The following is a 19,943-nucleotide window of genomic DNA, read 5'->3' on the forward strand; positions in this document are numbered from 1 at the left end:
TAAGTGGGTAATTGTCTCCGCCAGGCCGAAGTCTGTGTCCAGAGACGTTTTCGCCCCTGTCCGTCCGTCTGTGTGTGTGTCCGTGTGTGTCCGTGTGTGTCAGTCCGTCTGTCTGTGAGCAGGGGGCTATTACACGAAAGGATAATTAAATAAGCCTGGATTTAAGTCAAATCCAGGTTTGACAAAGTCTGGTCCGAACAGCCTGGTTTTATTCCTTTCCATGAACACCAAGCCAGGCTGAAAAGGAGCGACTTTGTCGAGCTAGACCCTGTCAAGCCAGGCTGTGTCGAGCCAGGATGGTAAAGACAGGCTTCACGTATTCCTATAAAAGACCATGAAAGTCGATCCTTGAACTTGACCAATCATGGAGCCCAAAACCAGAGCAGCATTCTTCTCTGTGGCTGAACAGCAGCACTGCAGCAGCTCATGGAACAGTGGCGTTCCCAGGAATTACATTTAGGGCAGGCGAGATTTCATAGCACGGCACCGAGTGCCACGCTATGAGCTTGTAAATCTGCTATTTTTGAAAAATTAGACCCGCTGGTGGCATTTCTTCCTCTGCCTAGTGGGAATGTGCGTGTGAAATTTCACGGAAATTGCAAGCTGCATGCATAATTTGAGGCCTTTTGTTCAAAACGGACCAATCCTGCAAACTTTGGAAGCCAACCTTAGCCAATCAGGATGGAATATGGGAAATCGGACAAATCCGTGTTGATCACATGACTGTAGAGATACTGTGTACCAATTTGCATGATGTTTGGATAAAATCTGTAGGAGTATTAATGTCAAAAAATGGATTTTGTCCAAATTGGCCTCCTGGTGGTGCTATAACAGGCCCATGTGAAAAATGTGGGACAGAGTTCTGAATTGGCATCCAGGGAGTGTGTGTGCACAGTTTCGCAGCGACCGGGCCAACGGTGGTCTAGATTAGCTGCTAAAGGACAGATGTAGGGGGTGGCCATAGCTGAGTGGTTAGTGAGCCCGCCTAGGGAGCCAGAGGCCCTGGTTGCCACAGGTACGATTCCAGGCCAGGCCAGCAATGTGTCGATGAAATGAAAATTTTCCCTGAGCAAGACTCTTAACCCCTAATTGCTCACAGGCCCTCATTGGAAACAAGACCGCAAGGAGTTTAATGCACAGACTTGTTAAAGGAATTATCCTATCCTTTATGGACACACACGGACGGATGGACGGACACAGATTTTGTCCAAACACCATGCAAATTGGTACACAGTATCTCTATAGTCATGTGATATAGACGGATCTGTCAGATTTTTCATATTCCATCCTGATTGGCTAAGATTGTCTTCCAAAGTTTGCAGGAGTGGCCTGTTTTGAATAAAATGCCTCAAATCATGTGCTTCCCTGTCATCTATGGTGCTTCCTATGGTCCTTCCCTGTCATCTATGGTGCTTTCTATGGTGCTTCTATGGCAGTGGTTCTCAAACGTTTTCTTGTAAAGGACCCACAAATTGCTATGTATTTGACCACCATCTGAAAATGTTTTGTGCCAGGGACCCCCAGAAGAGAAGATTTGTGTAAAAAAAATATCTTTTTTTTTTTAGATTTCTCAATCTTTTACATGTGACGCGCTGTGAGCTTATTTTTTAATAGCCAACGTATACATGGATAAAGTGGTTAAATGATTGTGATGCTGTATTAACACATTTTTCTGGGGACCCCCTGGAGTCCCCAGACCCCACTTTGAGAACCACTGGTGCTTCCCTGTCATCTATGGTGCTTCCCTGTCTTCTATGGTGCTTCCCTGCCTTCTATGGTGCTTCTTATGGTGCTTCCCTGCCTTCTATGGTGCTTCCCAGTCATCTATGGTGCTTCTTATGGTGCTTCCCTGCCTTCTATGGTGCTTCCCTGCCTTCTATGGTGCTTCCCTGTCTTCTATGGTGCTTCCCAGTCATCTATGGTGCTTCCCTGTCGGTGCTTCCCTGTCATCTGACTCGTTTTGCACAAAATGCTACAAATCATGAACACAGCTCCCGATTGCTGTGAAACTTTGCACACACACTCACAGTAGTCGGCCAAGGAAGAAACTAATGTTTCACATTGGCCTCATGGTGGCAGCCCACTTAATGTTTTGGCCAATAACTCTTGAACCATATTGTACAATAAAACTTGTTTTCCCCAGATTCCTTGGATTCTCACTTTCCATATACAGTAGGCCCCAGCCACTTGCATTTTCTTCAAAACACATATTTTGCTACTACTCCTACAGATTTTGTGCAAAACACATTAACTCTGGGGTCATGTGTTCAAGATTTATAAGTTTGATTTTTCAGATCCCATTCCAAGTGGCTATGACTGCCTTCCAAAATTTGCGAGCACACCTTTCTAGTTCATAATGTATGTTTGTACGTTTGGGTCCCAGGGAACTACCAAATTTCTCTTTTGGGTCTCGATGGTCTGGTGTGATTGCATTCTTGAACGTGTAAAATGGAGTCCAGAACACTGAAATAAATAAACACTGAGGAATTTGCAGTGCAGTTCACCAATCATTACTGTATGTATGTAACCTAATCGACAGTAGAAGTTTCATGTGGAGCTCACACAGCGTTGTGTGAAACTTCTTTAGGAAGTCAACGAGAAACATTCAGATAAGTAGTATCCTAGACACAAGTAAATACATGTTACTCCATCACCAGTTATCTTTGTGTTAATCATTCACTTTTTATTGTACCACCAGTTGGAGGAGGCAAACGGAATATTGTCTTCAGGTTGTAGGAATACGGTGGTGGCATTAATGACCAGCGTGCATTACAGTAGCAGCATTTGGGTTGGACAAGAAACCGCAATATTAATAACAGAGTGGAAAGCACATCTAAGCGGGCCTAAACAAGCTTCTTCCACACAGCAAAAGAATGACATTTGTCAGTAATGAGGATATGAGCTGAGGATTGAGTGTGTGTACATGTGTGTGTTGTGTGATGTCCATCACTCACATTTACCACGTGACAATATTAACTCTGTGTGATGATCTGTACAATGGACAAGTCAGGGTTTCAGTTAGTTTATAAACCCACTTTTTTTTATTTCTCTCTTTGTTTTGAGACTTTAGAATTGTCATCTGTTAATGTATGTTTCTTGTTGTTATGCCTGGCACTACGATCCAGCAAGAGAAGTGGAGTATGAAGTGAAATACAACTACAATCGAATATCATCATTCATTGCTTATCTCTGGAATGATTGTCCCTGCAGAGCAGAGTTCACCTGATGCATAGGAACACGGTACAGTAAAAAAAAACAAATAATAGCAAACATAACTGCAAACATAGTCTATGTATATTATATTTCTGGATATTCAACACGGTCACTGTCATCAATGGAACGATTGCTCGTCCATGGATGCTGTCAACACAGCTGTCACACACACTGACATGTGTAAACAGTGACCACCAGTGGTTTTTAAATTGCACTACCATTTAAATGCAATCACATATAAAAAAAGAATGAGAAATCCCAACTGTATGACGTTGCTACTACAAATATGGTGACAGGAAAACTCCCTCAATGTACATAATGTTAACAGGCTGCATCTATGGAATATATTTCAAAAAATTCTTACAGCACTCACATGTTCCAGAGCTTGTAACTCCAATTAAAAACAAAAGAAAACAAGAAGTAAAATGCTAAAGTTAGGATCTATGCTGCTACAGGTATGAAGTAAACAGAATATTGTGCTAAAATAGGAATCACAAATACCACAGGTAATTGTCAAGCGTTAGCATAGATTTTAAAACCCATTTCTGTCTTTTGTCTGAGGTAATAACAATGTGGAAATTATTGTCGAAACATATTTCAAGAATAATTTCATTGTGAAAGAAATTAACATGCATACATATCTATTTAAGATAAAACAGTAAGTCTCTTCTTTAATAGTTGCCTATCTTTATACAGTACACCTGCAAAGAGCGATACTTTGAAGTTATTACAGATTTCCTTAGGATTTACTATTATTCAAGCCAGAATTATGATAGATTTAATGTGTGTTTACCAAGCGGAGTGAATGCTTTAAGTCCTGTTTCAGTCACATTATCTGATGTTAAATAAGTCAGCCTATACTGAATAAATGACCAGTCTATGCAAGCTCTGTAGAAAATAGCCTTTTAGTCTACATGTAAGCTCAACATGAGCTGGACGTGATTGAAGGAAGCCTGACACACGTGCACACGTTTCCACACAACATACTGTATGGCACACGCACAACCTGAAACTAAGCACACACGCACATGCACACACACATACACACAGTGGGAAACGATAGCTCTGTGTCATTTGTGGACATAATGTCGAGGTTGCTTTTTGTGAAGTTGATGATGCTCAACATGTTAGATGAGGTCATTAATACTGTGCAATTATCAAGTTTGATTATCTGTAAAATTGGTAACAATAAGAAACATAAAGCCTGATCTATCTTAGTTGTGCATCGCGTCTCGCACCGACAAAAAGACGATCTACAAGCTCACAATTGTGAGCTTGTAGATTGTTAAATATTCGGTGCAAGACACCAGCGTATAAAAGGATAAGTCAGGTACAACTCCACATTCATTTGTGCCGAGTCAGCACTTTCAATACAACCGCCCTCCCTAATCCCCTGAACAGTATCACAGACATGTCTAAATATTTTTTTAGGGGCCAAAACTCCCATATCAAAAGCATAACTGAAGCTGTGTTTGAGGTCAAAGGGTGTATGATCGTACATACAGCATGAGAGGAAAGAGAAGGCGAGAGAGAGATAGAGAGAGAAACACAAGGACAGAGGAAACACAAGGACAATTTTGCTTGTGGACGGTTGTGGCTTTTCAAAAAACAAAAAAAAACAAATATACACATACATACAGTACATCCATACAAATATATCTGTCAATTTAAAATACAGTGATTTTTTTATTATTATTATTCATAATCATCTTTTAAATAAATTGTGGTTCATTGCACTTTGTTAAAATAATTAATTATATGATTTATCTTAAAGGCAATAGTGTGATTCTTTTTTAAAAAGGTGAAAAAGATATTGTACCATAAGCCTGATTTAGGATAATAGTAAAAATAACAAGATCTGTAATATACATCTGTAAAGGACCCTCACCTATTCATATACATGAATGCATGTGCATCTCTACAGTATATATATGTTGCATGTCTTTTTGATATGACACGTGTACCCCACACAAACATCTGCAGTCATGCTCATGCATGTTTGCAGGCCATTTTGTCATATCTGTCTCAACACATACATATATACATACATTTCTTTATAAAATAAATAAATACAGGAAAACATTCTTGGTTCATGGTTTCATGGTTTCTTTCAAAGCGGTATCTGGTACAGTCTTTGACCAACCATTGCTTGTCTGCTTGTATGGGTGCCTGATTTTAAAGTGTTTCGAGTTGGGTTTAACAGTCAACTGAGCCTCCCTGAAAAATGCACTGATGGGGAGTTATTTTTTGAATGTGTATTTTCATATGTATTTTCATGATTTGTGTGTGTGTGTGTGTGTGTGTGTGTGTGTGTGTGTGTGTGTGTGTGTGTGTGTGTGTGTGTGTGTGTGTGTGTGTGTGTGTGTCCAGTGTATTATAAGGAGGGACCAAAGTCTTTGGTCTGAGGAAAAGGTGCTGTGTGCGCACATACGCACACGTGTGTGTGTGTGTGTGTGTGTGTGTGTGTGTGTGTGTGTGTGTGTGTGTGTGTGTGTGTGTGTGTGTGTGTGTGTGTGTGTGTGTGTGTGTGTGTGTGTGTGTGTGTGTGTGTGTGTCTGTCTGTCTGTCTGTCAGTGAGAGTATCAGGGGAAGGGATGGGACTCGCATTAACGCTGTTGTCCAGAGGTCCAACTCACCACTATGGAAGTAGATCGATTGTCCCAAACAATGAAGCTCAGTCTTAAGTGTTGTCCAAGCGCACCCTCTGTAAGAGAGTGCAGTACAAACAAGGGGTTCAGGTAGCGATGAACCCAGGACCCCCAACACTCCCTTAAAGGTCCTCACAGGCTGGGGGGGGGGCTGTTGGTTCGAGCAGGACCCTCCAGTTTCCCTAATCTCCATCCTCACCCATCCCTCCATGTTTGTCAACAAGACGGGGTGGAGCTTCTGGGTGGGGGGTGGGAGGCGGGCATGCAGGTGTTGGCTGTAGGCCCACTGAATGAGGGCTTGACCGGGTCTGTCCTCTCCTCCTGTCCTCCCAATGTCCACCAGGCTCTGCAGGGGCTAGATGGGTCCCTCGTTGTGGGCACTGTGGTTACTTCTGCTAAGGCCCACACAGTTCTGCTGTTGGTTGAGCAGGTGGGACGACTCGTTGGCCACCGCTGTCACAACAGCCGAGGTGACACTCCCCGTGCAGACGGTGGTCACGGTGGGGGTCTCCACCCCGTCATGGAGCTCTGTCAGCGTGAGCTCAATCTTGGTGAACTCACTGTCCGTGGACTGGGGCGTCTTGTCCATGCGCGACGCCGTAAGTGCGTTCTGGTACTGCTGACGTGTAACCTGTGGAACATCAGACATGTGTTACTGTACAGTTGATATTAACACTAGTAGTATTGTAGAATAGTAGAATAGTAGAATAGTAGAATAGTAAAAATGATTGTATCATGTGTAGACACAGGAATTAAGGTAACTTGGTGCATAAGTAAATGTCTGTGTATATGTCTTTTATTGTCTCCGCCGTAGGCTGGAGACTATGTTCTTTTTTTTACAATTAAGAAAATATTCACGTTGGGGTTACGATTAAGGATTTAGGTGTTATGTTTAGGGTTCGATTGAGGGGTTAAGGTTGGGGTTAGTTTTAGGTTTAGGGATTAGGATTTTGAGGTTAAGGTTGGGTAAGGTTGGGCAAAATGGCTTTTTTAAAGAAAGATTTCTGACCAGTGATGGGGAGAACAAGCAAAAGGAATTGATTGGTTCGGACTAGTCTCAATATGACAGGCGATAATACTTGTGTACTTTTTTTATGTAACTTTAGCTTAGCTCAACTAGTTCTCTCTCAATGGTAGCTTTGCTGTAGTGTAGATATTTCCAGTGTAGAGTAATTGGTAGCTTTGAGCTTAGTTAACTACATTTTCAAAGTAGCTTCCCCAACACTGGGCGGCAGTGCTCAGGAGGTAGGGTGTGCTTGAGCAAGACGCAGAACTCCTAACTGCTCCCGATGATCAGGTTGTTGCTTTGCATGGTGTCCTCCACTGTCGGTGTGTAACTATATATATATATAATATATATAAATGCACCATTTACCATTTACGCTGGTGGTGTATACCATACTGACACCAGGATACTGACACCATGTTACTGACACCAGGACCATGAAACTGACACCAGGATACTGACATGGCATCACAAATAATCAAATATTAGGCTTGTCTGACCATTTATGGGTTATGCAGTAATGTAGTTATCATAAAAGTAAACTATCTTTAATGCATAAGGACATTTCCACAAGGTTTCATTCACTAGTTGAGGCAAGGTGATATGAAATCTGTCTCAAGACTACTTAAGATATTAAATACATATCAATTTGAGATTTGTATTTTATGTATTTCAAATACAAAAAATACAAGATCTGAAAGTATCTTGGCACACAATATCTAATAAAGAGAGGGAGAGCGAGATACCTTTATATACTGTAGGTCTGAGCCGGCCCTGACTGAGTAGTCAGGCATATAGATCTGCAGAAAGGCATTGAGTTGGTTGTTACTGCTGGCCAGGGTTGGGGTGATGGCATCTATCCGATCACTTCTATTCAAAGAGTCTGAGTGGTTGAGTCCAAACGGTCGCGGTGGAGACTTATTCTCTGTAAGGAGAATACAGGAGGCTTTTAAAACACATGAAGCACATCGTGGAGGGGCTTCATGAAGTCTGAGTTATTACTATTTTCTGTTGTTGTTCCTACATTACAGGAAAGGATACACACACACACACACACACACACACACACACACACACACACACACACACACACACACACACACACACACACACACACACACACACACACACACACACACACACACACACACACACACACACACACACACACACACACACACACACACACACACACACACACTGGAACATTCATTTAACTCGCCCGTTTAATCAAACCATTTAGGGGGGAAATGGTCTATGTTTGTGTATGATATGGCTGAAGCTAGACAACTAGAAAAGTGCAGATCTCCGCCTGGCCGGGTTGCCTTCCCAAGGTCAGTTGTGTGGTGCAGCTGTCAGAATAATGAGGAAGCTGTTTCTATGTCACTTGTCACTTGCTTGTATGAAACAGTTTGTATGACAGACGGTGCATCTGTTCACGTTTGTGGTGCCCCCTATGGGCAGAAGTGAGAGCGATTTTGCTTTGTAGAGGCCCCTCAACATGCAATTCCACTTTGGGTATTACTAGTTACGCTCATGATATGGCATTTTTTATAAGAATGAGCCCTGCACACACATTTGTGAAGGCAATTACAGGAAAACAGTATGGAGTATCAACAACCTATGGTCACTGTCACATGTTATTGTCACATTGTCCAGCGGTGCCCGAGATTAGCTGCTCACCAGGTGTTGAATTACCCTTAACATTCCACGGCAGGTTTTGTACATAACTGCTCCCTGCTAGCCACAAAGGGTTGTTACATCAGAGTACTGGTGAATGTCATTGACATTGTTCCAAGTTAGACATCAGATAACAAGTATAGTTTCTTGATGTTAAACTTAATCTATATTGGTTCTTTAGAGTGGGGGTGGGTTTCATAGGTAATGAGTCGGTGGTCTCCAGTGATGCTGTCGGCCCCCAAATAGATTACTTGTTCTTTTTGTTTTAATTAAAGCAAGATTATGTTTTCCACTTCTTAAAGAAGCCTAGTGAAAATTATACACAACAAAGTGGAAAAGGCTTGGGCAGGCTAATGCTACTATTCTGACTGGAATGTATGTAATCCCACGTTTGAGAGAGAGAGAGAACGTGTGTGTGTGTGTGTGTGTGTGTGTGTGTGTGTGTGTGTGTGTGTGTGTGTGTGTGTGTGTGTGTGTGTGTGTGTGTGTGTGTGTGTGTGTGTGTGTGTGAGTGTGAGACATAGGCATGCATGAAGATCAGACGCAGTAGGCCAAAGACCTGGCATGTGAACTCTTGTGTATTAGTACTCTACTTTCTAGGGGCTAGAGGGGCCAGGTCAATACAGCAATACTATGGTGTGTGGGGACATGACTGCACCTATCTGCACGTGCAAATGCACAGTCAAACGTGTGCCCTCAGGAGGGCACATAGTGGGGGCCACTTGGAGAAAAACAAGTAAGAGGTGCACTGTAGGTCACATGAGGTAGAGTAGCTGAAACAAACACTTTGTGTTAATTTAACCCGCCCGCAAGGGTCACTTTTTACACTTTCAGACTTTAAATGAACACTCCTGATTTGTCTGTGAATGATAATAATAATAGGTATAGTAAAATCCTCAGTTTTAACTTATCAATTTGTAACTCTGAAGGGGTGTATTTGGTTACATTTGTATACTCTCAGTTGAATTAACACTGGGGGTTTACTGCGTGTATACTACACATGGGCATGTGTGCATGCATATGTTAAGTATGTGACCATAGGAGAATGTGAATGCACATGGATGAGCACACAGTGGTTGTCTGGGGGGGGGGGGCTGTAACTGTAGGTCTTGTTTATGTAGTTGGAGGGTTAACGGGGCCTCCAGTCTCCAACACCATTCACCCACTTGACTAATGGCTCTGGAGAGGAAGGTGTTAAGTCTAAAACTGTCTCAATTTCTTTCACCATTTCTCTTCTCTTCTCTTCTCTTCCCTGTCTTTCTCATAAATACACAGTACTGTATACATACTTTTGAACGTTTTCACACAGTGCACTCACTTAACGGTCATGAAGTCACCTCAAACGCAAGTCAGCACAGAGCAAACACGGAGAATGAGAAGCAAACAAAAGAAATATAAACTAATTAAAATAAATAAAAAACACATATGGCGCTCGTAGATGTTAAAAGCATGTAATGGTGTGCTTGTAATGCGACAAAACATGCTGCATTGGTGTTAGATGAAAGGAGGGATGGGATAGATAGACAAGGGCTGTGTCCGAAATCATTCACTCCCTACTCCCTATGTAGGGAATTCTTTGTAGAAATGTGTTCACTATAGATGCTATAATAATACTCACTATACATTCTGACACCAAATAGAATGGCGTAATCACTATATAGTGCAGTAGTGAGTGACTGGGACACAGGCAATCAGTGAAGGAAATGAGGAAGACAAGGTTACATTACCTGGAGATCCTGCTAATGACTCAGCCCTACTGACAACAAATGTACGAGACAGAGACAGAGGGACTAGAAGGAGAGAGATGAAGAAACACATGGGGGGATGGGAGGGGAGGGAGGGGAAAAGTCTGTCACCACAGGTGAGGAATAATGTAGAGAAAAGAAACCACCTGAAAAGGTAACTATCTGGGGTTGTTGTTAAAGACACTAGCACGCCGGAAACGGTGGTATCGAATATACAGTACTTACCTATCTGCTTAGTTAGTATTGACTGTGACTGTATGATAAAGTCAAACAATACCCACTGCCTTCCAACTTGTGAACTACAGCTAAATCATGCTCCATCTTTTGCACTTCACACCAGAATATTATGTTGTTGTACTGCAGTGCTGCTGCTTGCTGTAAACGCCCCTTCATGCACAACAAGGCCAATCGACCAGTGAAATGTATGTAATTCTACCCTTTGGCCAGCAGGCGTCTCTGACGTCCCATATTCACCAAATAGCTGCATGCCGTTTATGAATGAGTAGCTGTGGGGGCTCTGCAGAATAAAGGACATTACTGTGTGACAGCATTGTCAGAGAAGAGATGCCATGTCAGCACAGTGCCAAAAGACTCCCACTAAATTTCTAATAAGAGCTGGGGTACTTCGAGTTCACACTGCAGGACCACTCAGTGACGCTTGCTCTGAGTTGTTTTGACTATCGCAGAAAGTAGCCATTTGTTATGCTATCCCTGTAACACTTATTTACAGGGTATTCCATCATGGAGGAACCAAAAGTGGAGGTGAAGTACCAAGGCAGCAAAGATATAGTAGTATCTTTGCTGCCTCGGTGACACAGCCAACCAAAGTGCTAACCTGAATAACAGTATCTGATCTGGGTCACATCAGACCATGTGGTGCTATCCATAGAAGAGCCAGCTTTAAAACACACTAGTCAGTTCCCCATTCTGTCGCAGCCAACAGGGGTTTGTTTGCCATTTAAGCCTAATTCATACTTTGTCTCACAGACATGTCACTCGAGATTGTGCGACAAAGTATACATTCACGTTTTCCCTTGTTCTGGATTCTCTGAATGCTCTCCATCTGTAATCCTCTGTGCTTTATCTCCATCCAACTATAAAAGATAAATCACACAATTATGGTGGACTGCTCCTATCCCTATATAAGACCTCTTTGTACTCTTTGTATGTGCACAAGTTCCTGGGGGTACACATGAACAATAAACTGGGCTGGACTGACAACTCTGTGGCCCTCTACAGCAGAGGACAGAGCAAACTGTTCTCTTCTTTGCTGGGGTCTCTTGGGGGGGGTGGGGGGGTAACATCAACACAAAGGATGCCAACAAACTGAACAAGCTGGTGAGTAAAGCCTGGACAGTCTGGAGGTGGTTGTGGAGGGGAGGATGAGGAGGTAGCTGGACGCTATCCTGGAGAACCCCTCTCATTCCCTCTATGATGTGCTGGTGGGGATGAGGAGCCACAGATTTACCCCCACCCCCAACCCCGGCATGCCACAAAGCGACTTGGACAGTCCTTTGTGCCAGTAGCCATCAGGCTCCACATCGAAGCCTGACCCCCATTATGTTCTGAAACTGTTCTTTGGAATTACTGGCACACTTGCACATGGGCTACTGGGATGTACACTGTTGTGAGACCTAGTTATTTTCTCTCATACAATCATTGTTGATAAACTATCATTATATTCATATTCAATGTTGATAAGACTGTACACATATTATCCAGATACCAGCTGTTATAGGCCTGCCAGACAATATCAGTCACACTGTTGAGAGTCTGTACATACAGTATATCAATGTATATATTAACTGGAGATAGATGTAAATTCATGCATATATTTACTAGAGATACATTCTATATTGATACTTATATCAATAAGTTAACTCAGTCCGACCAAGTGCAGATACAGTATCCAGTATCTAGTATCAGACATTTTGATTTTGATTTGATCTTATTCTCATCTCTTTACCTGTACCTATCCAATATGTCCCTCTTACTGCTGTTGCTGCTACGACTGAATTAGCCTATGGGGATCAATAAAGGGTTATCTTATCTTATCTTTACACTGCAATCAGTTTAAAAAAAACATCCTTTTAGTGTCTCCCTTTGAGGTTGATGAAATGTTGAAGTAAAAGGAATATAAAACCTTGAATGCAGTCTTTCTATACAGAGTATGAAGGACAGGAAGGTAGAGAGAGGCCTTACCTGGTGTAGCTGTGAGAGCCATCATCCCGTAGGAGGAGAAAGGCCCTGCTTCGAACTTCATTCCCTCTTTCCCAGCCTCCACCTCCACCTTTCCCTATGGGACAAGAGATTATAATTTAGATATATACAATCTTTCTCATCATGTTTATTTCTACCTGTGTGTCCACATACCTGGAGGATGAGTATGAAATAGTCAACAGGCTTGTTCCTGTGGAAGAGGTAATGTTCGGGTGCCCGCTTGTTCTTCTCGTCATACTTCAGATCTTGGATGACATTGGGATGCTTTAACAGACGCAGGAGAATCCTTTCTGACATCTGCACCGGCCCAAACGACTCAATCTCTAGAAAGAGAGATAAGAAGCAAAACAATATCATAACGCATCAAACATATTATGCAATGCTATCTCACTCCCGCATTGTAAACACAGTGCTGCGTTGACATCAAAAATACTTTACACAGGCTCACTAAGGAGCATTAAGTGATCAATCTTTTTTGTTTTTAGTTTTGACAATTTCACCCTCTTTTCTCCCTGCCAATATTGCCCACACACCTGTGTAGTCTTGTCACCACTGACCCCTACTGGTTGGTATTTTGATTGGTTGGTCCTAGGGATGGTATTGAAACCACATACATTCCTCCGACTAAACACATGGAATCGCCTGCCGCTTCTTTTCACCGTGCTAGTGAGGAGCCTCACCAGGAAGATGTAATGCACACAGAACACGCTATTCCTCACTGTTCAACGCCCCTGCTGACAGGCACCCTTGACCAACCTGTAGGAATTGATGGTGCAGAGACAAAGATTTCCCTCCCCACCCAGCTTCCCTCTGGCGGACATGGGTAACTGTGTTCGTTTATGTTTATGTTTATTAAAGGATCTCCATTAGTGACACATGAATGAGCCTCTAGTCTTCCTGTGGTCCTGAACAAAGCAAATACAATACACATATGCAGTTAAGTATAAAAACAAAAACAAAAAAATACAAAAGAAAAATGTACATTATAAAATCAAATAAAAACGTTCAGTCTAATTAAACAAATACACAAATGTTACTTGGCAATATATCTCTTGCCAAGTAATTGGCAATTGCTATTGACCAGTATATAACAGCGAGTTTGAGCGAATTTGTTCTTGGCGCTGGGAGTACAAAATTATGTTACCAGAAGCTGCTCCTCTAGTGTTGTAACCATGTTCAGAAGACATATGTAACTGGTGAGCCAAGCTGGACGGGTTATTGGTGCTAATAATGTCCTGCAGTAGCATTAGAATACTCACAGACAATTTTTGTTCAACCATCAGCCAAGCCAGATGTTCATGTACAGTATATAGCTAATGCTGTAATCCTGTATGAACAGCCTAGTGCCAGATGAGCAGCTTTATTTTGAGCAACCTGTAACTTTTTCAAATCAGATTTTGTAGCCAACTACCGGACTACAGAGTAGTATTCTAAATGAGAACCAGAACCAAGTAGATCGTGCTCGTATAGACGCCCGGCCAAGCCAGAGGTACCACGAACAGGGGCGGGCTGGGACCAAAATTCTGCCCTGGCATTTCTGTCCGAACCGACCCACCGCCCCCCCCCCCCCCCCCCGGACCGTTTTGCCAACGGGGGGGGATGCATTTCACTGTTTTAACCCAGCAACCCTATGTTAATTACGCCACTGCTGAAAAGCATCCCAGCCCAAACATTAACGTAACTGATAATTGGGCCACGCGACCCGGAAATGACCGTAATAATCCTAAAACGGGAGCAAAAATATTTAAAAGGCTGTTTGCCCTGTCTTGGCGGCCTGGTCGGCCTGGAATGGAGCGGCCGTTCTGGAATTGTCCCAAATTTCCCAGTGGCCAGCATGTCCCTGACCACGAAGGATTCGAACCCCGAGGAATTTTACCCCTGCACCACCAGAGCACTCTGTGAAGTGATCTATCCTGATCAGGATTGGTCAGGTTCAAGTTCAACCATGTGTGAGGCCAGTCAGCTCCTTCAAATCTGTGGCGGTGATATGTGGCATCTGGCTGCTGGCTCCACCACCAGGAACTAAACTCCCTAATAGCCTTTAGGGGGTTCTTAATCAATGCTTAGCTGCTAGGTCAAAGTTCTAAAGCAAATCCAACTGCAGTAAGGTATAATCAACTGCTGCTACTGGAGAAGTCGGGCATTCCACATTCAGAAATCTGTTTCCCAAGGGAAAGCGGGTGACATTTTTCACATTTTACTCTCAAGTACATCAACTTCTGTGAGAACCCCGACCATAGGCCAAAACCGCTGGAAGTGATGTCATTGAGGAAGTAGTGTAAACAAACAGGGTGGTGTTTTTAAAGCTGTGGGCTAAGATCGCAACTTGTAACCTCTTAGTTCATGACATGCAAGCAAATAGTTGCCAATGTTTTTTAGATCTGCACGCAGTTCACACAGACGTCCCGTGCCGTGTTCCTGAGAGGCCTAGCACCTCCTGCAAGCACAGATGCCCGCATGTGCACATATACGCACACACGCGCACACTCACGTGCGCACGCACACACACATACACACACATACATGTTAACACACACACCCACAAACTTGCCAACACACTTGTTGAATGCTCACACAAATCATTCCCTTACACACAGTCTGACAACGCAGATACACATATTCATTCAACACACATACTCACTGCTCCCCACAACCACTTCCCCCAAACACAAAACACACACACACACACACACACACACACACACACACACACACACACACACACACACACACACACACACACACACACACACACACACACACACACACACACACACACACACACACACACACACACACACACACACACACACACACACACACACACACACACACTTTCCCCACAGTGAAGGACTGAGGGCACACTGGGGGAAGTCAAGCAGCAACGCAGCCCACTTGCCTGTTGCTAGGAAACGTAGGGTAGCCAGCAGAAGCTGAGGTGATATTTTAACCTTCATTTCATTGTCGTTGGGCTTGAAGGCTGAGAAATCCTGTTTCCTCTCCCGATGGGTGATTTTCTTCTTAGTTTTGTTGTCAGCTGAGGGGCAAAAAATGAATAAAAATCAAACCTGAGTGTATAATAGAACAGAAAGGCCCACAGCACGGAATACTGAGCTAGTTAGTAGTCCTGGGTTGTGGGGTGACTAAACTGAAGTAACCTAAAGCTATATTGCTTTTTCAGGAAAGGAAGCTGTGGAGAACTTCTTAGAACTAAAAGAGACTTGGGGGGGGCTACATTGTTAGCTTACCACATTCTTAGCATAACTTAAAGCTGTATGTTTTCAAGTGACATACGGAATGGCACAAATGTCTACATGTCTTTAAACATACTGTACCATGATGCTTCCATTAATAGCCCAGACGTTTATTTTATAAGCATGATCAATTCCCCCGACCCCCGCACTTACTGGAGCTTGGCACTTCTTATAGTGTCTTTATTAGGTTTCATGATATGTGAATTATTGTTATGGCGAAACATAACCATAATTAGTTACCATGTTACCATTGACTGTTACACTGAAGTAACAGTGAGTTTATATGGTGCAAAACAGTAAGGTTGGATCAACTTAGAGATCTTTGGCACTGAGAGAAGCTTATAGAAGCTATATATATATATATATATATATATATATAAATAGTTCAAGTACTTGAACTGAATGTATATAGTATTGTGTGACAACATTGTTTGGCAGGCAGGTATTATGGGCAAGCAATATTTTTGCAGACATTAAAACAAGTCCAGTACAGTGTAGTATGGCAATTGTAAATAGGAGAGTCTTAAGCGCAATACATGCTCCTTCTGAAGTCCAAACGTTGTTGGTTTTTTTTCCGGAAACAGAGGTGATCATTTTGACATCATTCAGAACATCTGATAGCTTTTTTCGGACGCTACTGCACACCCAGGTGTCCTGACTGTCTGAACTAGTTCGGAAAGCCTGAAGGAGCATGTATTGAATCTAGAGAACCTACTGTATAAGTCTGTTTCATCCAGAATCTCTGACTTGATGATTTCCTCGATGACATCTTCCAAGGTGACAATTCCCAGAACCTCATAGAAGGGGTCCCCTTCGCCCTCATTGTTTACCCTCTGAACTATGGCCAGGTGAGATTTACCTAAAGAGAATAAATGCATGCACGCGCGCACACGCACACACACACACACACACACACACACACACACACACACACACACACACACACACACACACACACACACACACACACAGGTTATAACGATGGGGTTATGTTGTGATAAAGAGCTTAAAGTTCCATTTTTCACTGTGTGAAATATGGGTCAACAAAGATAAGCACCGTACCCAGTGCAGGTAACAAAGGCTGTAGGATATGCATGGCAATACAATACAACACATTGCAACACATGCTATGATGTGTATTGTGTACACATTGTACAATGTGAACAAATCAAATGGCAAAATAAAATAAATGTGGAATTATTGCACTATGGATTACAGATGTGAAGAGAAGCGCTCCTCTCATTCAATCAGACATTAATGAATAGAGCAATTAAGGGTTAGAAGTACATGTATGCAAACACAAAAAAACTAAAACATCTGAAACAGACTCCAGACAGACAGAGAGACACTGAGAGAGACAGACAGACAGACAGACAGACAGACAGACAGACAGACAGACAGACAGACAGACAGACAGACAGACAGACAGACAGACAGTCCTTCTCCTCCAGTCCATCATATGCAGCCCCCAGCCCCCCCTCCCCCCGCACATGTGCTTTCCCAGGACCATCCTGTGTGCTGTACCATCTGAAAGGAAAAAAGAGAAAGCTCTGCCGTGCACACAGAGAATACAGTCGGGCAAAACGCTAAACAAATTCTTTGCCTTTTCTCAGCTTGTGATCATTTAAAAGGAATTTTCCAGAGGCCCGGGCTAATATTAGCCCCTGCAAAATGAAGTTTCCATTCGACCCCAGCGATATTCTCACCAAGCGAGCAAGCGGGGCCAGGCGAAGCCTCAGATGTGTGATCAGATTGTCTTGGAGCGAGTCGTTTGCATGCAGATAGGCCTGGCTGTAAATAATGGGCGAGCCGATGTCTGTGTGTGTGTGTGTGTGTGTGTGTGTGTGTGTGTGTGTGTGTGTGTGTGTAGCTGTGTGTGTGTGTGTGTGTGTGTGTGTGTGTGTGTGTGTGTGTGTGTGTGTGTGTGTGTGTGTGTGTGTGTGTGAGCGCACGTGTATTTATTTGTGAAGACCACGGATGTTCACTGTTATGGCTGCTGCATTTGGAAGCCAGCCACAGATGTACTTCTTGACTCATCACCAAGTGTGTTTTATTACACTGATTGCACCTGCATGTATGCCTCTACAACAGCATGGTCATTCATAGGCTAACACACACCATAATGGTGGTGTGCATAACACACACTAACTGTATGATACAAATATCTGTCCAATTATGTGGTAGGCTGATTACTGTACAGTAATTCATTCATTGTTCATTGGCGGTATTGCCTACAGTGTAGGCAATACCTCCAATGAACATTGATTGGTAATCTCTGGGATAGTCTTTCTCAGAATACCCACCACGGCCATGTAGAGGTATTTTCATAATGATGCCGTTGACATCTTTAGTATGTTGCTTTATCAGTGAGGGCGGGTTTTAACTATAACAAATTATAATGTCAATGGGCCTTTACCATTAGAGTAATCAGGTCTCAGAAGTCCTTGAGCAAGCAATAACTAGGAACTGCCATGGGGAGGGGTAGGCACAGTACAAACAGATCAATGCTAGTGTAGTGGGTGCACTGTAAAATCCTGAGTGTTGATATAACTCTGAAAATGTCAAAAATTGACCCATAATTTGCAGTGTGATCTCTCACTTCCTGCCTTACCCAGTGGAATTTATTTCACTAACCGGAGGTTTAAATCCAGCTTCCACCAAAACCTCTATCCATGCCATTCAGTGTGTTCATATAGGCTAATTCATTGCTGTGACAAATAAGCCAAATAGGTTTAGGTATGGCTCACAATCTCCTAGAGACCATTGGGAAGGACATCTTCATATATTAAACCAGCGCATCAATGGGCATTGACAGGTCACGTTTGATCAATGACAACCAATGTGTCGGAATGTGTGTCAACATGACCTCACCTTTCAAACACAATACTAGGCCTAACCTCTCATCTATGCGTAAACCAACTGATAAGGACAGGTGGAGGACCCACCCACACACACTCTTTTACTCTCTTCAACTAAATGTCGGAATCACACAAATGTGAAAGCACAAGCCTCTTTTTGCCAATTCAAGCTAATCCTATAAGGATGTTTGTCCACAGATCAGTAACACTTATCACCACCTCCCCCTCAAATGAGGTGTACTTAAGGTCAAGTACCAGTATCAGATACGACCTGTCATAAGACCTTTCAACAGGCCAAGAATGACAAACACTTAAACCAAATGGGAAGCTATTCAGTTGAAATGCCATAGAAAAACCTGTTTATACCAAGTTTAGTATTGTTTATCCTCCAGATTGTCCCATGGGTAAAAATGTAAAGAGACGGAAATTTTACAAATTCCTCCCACAATGGAAAAATCATACCGCCATCGCTCCCTTGAAACTATGCAAAATGGTTTCCATAAAAACCATAACATATTTTTGAATCACTTGGGATTTGTGGAGTCGATAACGATCACTTATTTAAAGTCATACTGTATAACTCAATTAAACAAAAGTTATTTTTGATATAATCTTTCACTGGCATATTTTTATTCTTTCACAGTAAACACTATGTTTATTCACGAGTGTCTGCCCCCGAAACGACACTCACGCCAAAATGACATAGGCACTGAAATGTATTTATTTATGTGTTTTACCGTTAGTAAATACCGTTTAAGACAACTTATTTTTGTGTTCCAAAATATCCTCGGGCTTTGAGACTGCAGCATTCCTTTTTGAGCGGAAGGTTACGTATAGACAAACGTTGTAATGACCAAGACCTCGCCAGGGGCATCGTCAAAAAAGACTTCTTTAAATGAAAGTTGAGCTGGACCACTGGCCTAGCGGTCCGAGCACCTAGGCTCCAATGAAGCCTGACAGTGCGTCGCGGGTTCGAGTCCCGATCCCGACGTATAAAGAATAGAGTCCCAAGAATATGGTACACAGCATGACTTGAAAAAATAAAAATGAAATAAAATAAAAGACTATTAATATTCAGTATGGCAAGGTGTAGAATCCTATATTAAAATTGGCTGGCCCGGACGGCTGGCGTAGCGGTCCGGTCACCTAGGCTGCTGATGCAGCCTGACAGCGGGTCGCAGGTTCAAGCCCTTCACTATGACTCAGACATAACCCGTCTCTTTTTTATGGAAATAACAAAACGATGGAGCATGCACAAAAACAAATTTCACCCACTGTTTTACACCTGTAAACCTGTGATGTGACAATAAAGTTGTGAT

The 19,943-nt window shown here is 42.7% G+C and overlaps 1 protein-coding gene across 3 annotated transcripts in view; it reads right to left on the minus strand.

Annotated features, from left to right (window-relative positions):
- Positions 1–5,808: 5,808 nt before the first annotated feature.
- Positions 5,809–19,943, minus strand: part of cnnm2b (cyclin and CBS domain divalent metal cation transport mediator 2b) — a 47,795-nt gene continuing 33,660 nt past the window's right edge. The window contains exons 2-8 of one of the 3 annotated variants that reach the window (XM_080414095.1): positions 16,482–16,625; positions 15,412–15,549; positions 12,666–12,835; positions 12,495–12,588; positions 10,275–10,337; positions 7,614–7,792; positions 5,809–6,492 (exon numbers count right to left, since the gene is read on the minus strand). In XM_080414095.1, coding sequence (XP_080270221.1) covers positions 6,217–6,492; positions 7,614–7,792; positions 10,275–10,337; positions 12,495–12,588; positions 12,666–12,835; positions 15,412–15,549; positions 16,482–16,625 — 1,064 coding nt within the window. In that variant the 3' untranslated portion in view covers positions 5,809–6,216. Of the gene's footprint in view, positions 6,493–7,613; positions 7,793–10,269; positions 10,338–12,494; positions 12,589–12,665; positions 12,836–15,411; positions 15,550–16,481; positions 16,626–19,943 lie in introns of all 3 variants that reach the window. The other 2 variants (XM_080414096.1, XM_080414097.1) reach the window with 2 other exon arrangements.

The sequence above is a fragment of the Gymnoscopelus braueri genome (genome assembly GCF_963280865.1).
Source record: "Gymnoscopelus braueri genome assembly, chromosome: 2".
Classification (NCBI taxonomy): domain Eukaryota; kingdom Metazoa; phylum Chordata; class Actinopteri; order Myctophiformes; family Myctophidae; genus Gymnoscopelus; species Gymnoscopelus braueri.